The sequence below is a fragment of the Raphanus sativus genome, unplaced genomic scaffold (genome assembly GCF_000801105.2).
Source record: "Raphanus sativus cultivar WK10039 unplaced genomic scaffold, ASM80110v3 Scaffold4990, whole genome shotgun sequence".
Taxonomy (NCBI): Eukaryota; Viridiplantae; Streptophyta; class Magnoliopsida; order Brassicales; family Brassicaceae; genus Raphanus; species Raphanus sativus.
This window is the reverse complement of record NW_026620290.1, coordinates 637-5,285: the sequence shown is the minus strand read 5'-3', so window position 1 is coordinate 5,285 and position 4,649 is coordinate 637. Positions and strand designations below refer to the sequence as shown.

General features: G+C 40.4%; 2 protein-coding genes across 2 annotated transcripts; both read right to left on the bottom strand.

Moving 5' to 3' along the window:
* Positions 1–618: 618 nt before the first annotated feature.
* Positions 619–3,079, bottom strand: LOC130507627 (uncharacterized). Its single transcript, XM_057002319.1, has 4 exons — positions 1,699–3,079; positions 1,525–1,624; positions 1,067–1,456; positions 619–981 (listed from the first exon to the last, which is right to left on the bottom strand). Exons 1-4 carry the CDS (start codon positions 3,039–3,041, stop codon positions 658–660), a joined length of 2,157 nt encoding a protein of 718 aa, XP_056858299.1. The 5' UTR covers positions 3,042–3,079; the 3' UTR covers positions 619–657.
* LOC130507628 (uncharacterized) lies at positions 3,076–4,241 on the bottom strand (the record flags this gene model as incomplete). The annotated part of the gene is given in 2 exon segments (XM_057002320.1): positions 3,076–3,082; positions 3,121–4,241. Coding segments are annotated over 2 exon segments (1,116 nt in total).
* Between the last annotated feature and the right edge of the window lie 408 nt (positions 4,242–4,649).

Here is a 4,649-nt window from a genome sequence, read left to right as displayed (position 1 = left end):
TCCTCAGAATTTCCTGGGAAAATTCCCAGGAAATTCCGAGGAACCATAGTTTAGGGGTTCGGATTAATGATTTACAAACTTTAGACCGTTCCTTGAACAATTTGGCAGTTTTCTCAAGACTTATATTGATAGTACATGACAAATAAACATTCAAATTACAAAATGATTGAATCGAGTATAAGTATTGTCGTTTAGGTTCATTAAAGTGTATAAGTGTTTATCTTGCATTGCTGTTTGGGGATCTCGGTGCAACAATCGGAAAAGTGGCCATTAATTGGTACAACACCAATGTCTTGTCCCATAATCAATTGAAGACACTTACTAAGGCTTACGTAAGTCTTCTGGGAACCGTAAATTGGTGTTTTCGATTCTAAATCCTTATTCCCTAGGAATTTCCTGGGAAAATTCCCAGGAAATTCCGACGAAATGCTGAATTCCTAGGAATTTCCTGGGAAAATTCCCAGGAATTTCCCACGAAATGCTGATATCCGTCGGAATTTCCTGGGAATTTTCCCAGGAAATTCCTAGGAATCTATACCCTAAAATCAAATCCCTAAAATCTGATTTTACAAGGTAAAATTCCGAGGAAATTCCGAGGAAACCCTCAAGATCCTCGGAATTCTGAAAAAAAAAAAAAAAAAAAAAAAAAAAACTATACTACTCTCCAATCTCTGGTTCATCCTCTGAACCCGAGTCACCATCATCACCACCAGATGAATCTGAATCTGGATCTTGGTGAAACTCTCCAATCTCTGGTTCATCTTCGACGTGAACAACGGCTTCGTCTCCAAAATCGGTGAAATCGATAACAAGATCAACTGCAGCTACATCTCCTGCTGCACTTAAGTTGCCGGATGTGTTTGGTTGGAGTGGGTCTTCCAACTCAGAACTTCCTTGAACTCGGCTTCTCGGGTTGAGTGCTGTAACAGTAACCCATGGATCATCTCTGTTCGTAACCCGGGGGTATTTGATATAACAAACCTGTAACATTTTTAAATTTGTTAATTAAGTATGAATGATGATGAAGCAAATATTGAAAATAATTGACATATATATTTTTAATTACCTGATCGGCCTGAGAAGCAAGAATGAAAGGATCATAATATGGCAGTTTTCGCCTCGAATGTACTGATGTGACACCAAATGCATCTGTTCTGACACCTCGATCCGGAGTGTTGTCGTACCAGTCACAATAGAAAACTGTGCACCGCAATCCAACCATGCCCGGATACACGATTTCCAAAATCTCGCGTATGTTTCCGTAGTATACATCATCTCCAGCTGCAGAGCAAACGCCAGCATTATAAGTCTTACTCGAACGTCTCCTCTTAGAAGTTGTGAATGCATATCCCCGAGAAGCAAATCTCGGATATGACTTCACAACATACTTTGGGCCCCAAATCATCTCGCGTAGCCAATCATTAATTGTTTCACCTCTGGCCATACCATCAGACACCTATTAATAAAACATATGTTAGTATAAAAATTTGGTAAATAGTATAAAAATTTATTTTCTGCACTCACATAAGTACGCATCCATCCAGCAAATTCTCTCATCTTCAGTGCTTCTAGTTCCTCCTCTGTGGCGTGTCTATATTCGAACCGCTTTTCCGCCATGAAAATCCTGTACATATTATGATAATATAAAAATTTGAACTTGCTAAAATAAATATTAAAAATAATATTTAAATTTTGTACCTCTCGTATTGAAAAACATCTTCGCAGTTGGTGAGCAAATATATTTGCAATTGACTGTGCTCCTCTTCAGTAAGTTGACGGTTCTTTGGTTTTCCGCTGAGTCGTCCAACATCTGTGAAGATGTCTGGAACCGTAACATAATATGTTGCCCTTTCGCCTCTATCATCATGCCGAGCGGGTTTTCTGCTTTTCGTCTGCACTTCTCCTGGAAAGTAGTGCTCCGCAAAGTTTGAAGTTTCTGCTCTGATAAACTGTGCCACTATAGAACCTTCTACCCTACTTAAATTTTTCACCATTTTCTTTAGATGAAACATATACCGCTCATACAGATACATCCATCTATACTGAACAGGACCACCAAGTTCCAATTCTCTTGGCAGGTGAATAACAAGATGCTCCATAACATCAAAAAATGAAGGAGGAAATATCTTCTCAAGGTTGCACTTAATCACGGCTATGTTAGTCTTCAAGTTTTCAATACATTCAGGAGTAACTGATCTCGTGCATAAATCTCGGAAGAAAGCACTTATCCCGGCAACTGCTTCATAAACATTCTTTGGTAATAGTTCCTTGAAGGCGAACGGAAGGAGGCGCTGCATCATTACATGGCAATCGTGACTCTTTAAGCCGGTAAACTTTCCTTCCCTTCTGTCGACACAGTTACCCAAATTAGATGCATAACCGTCTGGAAATTCCACATCCTTTGAAATCCAATCAAAGAACGCATCTTTGGCCGCTGCATCAAGTCGGTATATGGGAAAAGGAGCCCTGCCATTCTCATCAACATGAAGTTCTTCACGAGCACATATATCGACTAAATCCAGTCTTGACTTCAAATTATCCTTGGTTTTACCTTGAACGTTAAGGATCGTGTTCATCAGGTTGTCGAAAAAGTTCTTCTCAATATGCATGACATCTAAATTATGCCTCAGCAGATGATCCTTCCAGTATGGCAGATCCCAGAAAATACTCTTTTTGTGCCAGTTATGTAGATCTCCAACAGCATCTACCGGATAATGCACATGTCCACCCACGTCTGGGGTCCTTTCTGCACCAAAATCTCTTAGTTGTGTCAACATTTCTCTCCCACTGATTTCCGGTGTTGGATCATCAAACACCCTCTTGTTCTTCGTAAATAAATTCCTACTCCTGCGATATGGATGATCTGGTGGTAGGAATCTCCTGTGACAGTCAAACCAACACGTTTTCCTTCCATGTTTTAGTTGGAAAGCATCAGTGTTATCTTGACAATATGGACATGATAGCCTTCCATGTGTTGTCCATCCAGATAACATACCATATGCTGGGAAATCACTTATTGTCCACATAAGTACTGCCCGCATTTGGAAGTTTTCTTTACATGAAACATCGTACGTTTCAGCACCTTGACCCCATAGCTGTTGCAACTCATATATTAGTGGCTGTAGAAATACATCAAGTGATCTCCTAGGATGCTCTGGTCCGGGAACAAGAATGGAGAGAAACAAAAACTCTCGACGCAAGCACAAGTTTGGCGGTAAGTTGTATGGTGTGAGAATGACTGGCCATAGAGAATATTGTCTCCCATGCTTCCCAAATGGGCTGAAACCATCCGTACATAATCCAAGGTAGACATTTCTTCTTTCATACGCAAATTCTGGATAGGTCGATTGAAAATGCTTCCAAGCTTTTGCATCTGAAGGATGTCTAATCTCACCATCCGTTGAATGCTCCGCATGCCATCTCATTGGTTGCGCTGTGCGTTCGGACAGATACAACCTCTGCAACCTTTCCGTCAATGGCAAATACCACATCCTTTTATATGGCACTGGAACTCTTCCACCCGTATCTTTATAACGAGCCTTTCCACAAAATTTGCATGCATCCAGCTGCTCATCCGCCCTCCAATAAATCATGCAGTTATCCCTGCATACATCTATTACCTGGTACGATAAACCAAGACCAGCTACCAGTTTCTGAACCTCGTAGTATGAACCAGGAGCAACATTATCCTCAGGTAGAACACCTTTTACAAAATCAGCAATCGCATCCACACAGTCTTCAGCCAAATTATAATCGGATTTAATGCTCATCAGTCTTGTTGCAGATGATAAAGCTGAATGACCATCTCTGCAACCTTCGTACAAAGGTTGCTTTCCAGCATCCAACATATCATAAAATCTCCTAGCTTGTGTATTGGGTAAATCTTCCCCTCTAAAATGATCATTTACCATCTGCTCAGTACCTACACCATAATCTACGTCCATTCTAATTGGTTCTTCTAACCTAACCGCAGGTTGAGGTTCGCTAGTACTACCATATTCATAATCAGTTTCCCCATGATGATACCAAATTTTGTAACTCCGTGTAAACCCTCGAGTATATAGATGAGTCCAAACATCTAACTGTTTTATAACCTTCCTATTTTTACAAGTAGAACAAGGACATCTTAACATACCTGATTTAGCTTCCGGTTGGTTGAGAGCTTTCCCCATGAATTCCTTTAGACCATTTTCGAACTCTGGCGTAAGCAATCTCGTGTTCGGATCCATATGAGGTCGATCTATCCAAGAGCGATGATAATTATAAGAAGACATGATTTTTTCAATCAGATTCGTGTGTGCAAAATAGAATGAGAGAGGATGAAGATATGTAGTGAATGAAGAGGATGAGGGGTGCTTGCATTTATAGATTAAATCTGCCGATATTTCCCACGACATTCCCAGGAAATTCCGACCAACTAGCCGTTGCCGTCGGAATTTCCTCGGAATAATCAACGGCTCTATTATCCCTCGGAATTTCCTCGGAAATTTCCGAGGGATCTACCAGTCCGTCGGAATTTCGTGGGAATATTCCGACGGACACATAGTCCCTCGGAATTTCCCTCAGAATCCGGCAGTTTTCTAGTAGTGTATATATAATGGTATTGTTTACATCATATTTTGGAACTTAAAAAACAAATTAGATCTTGA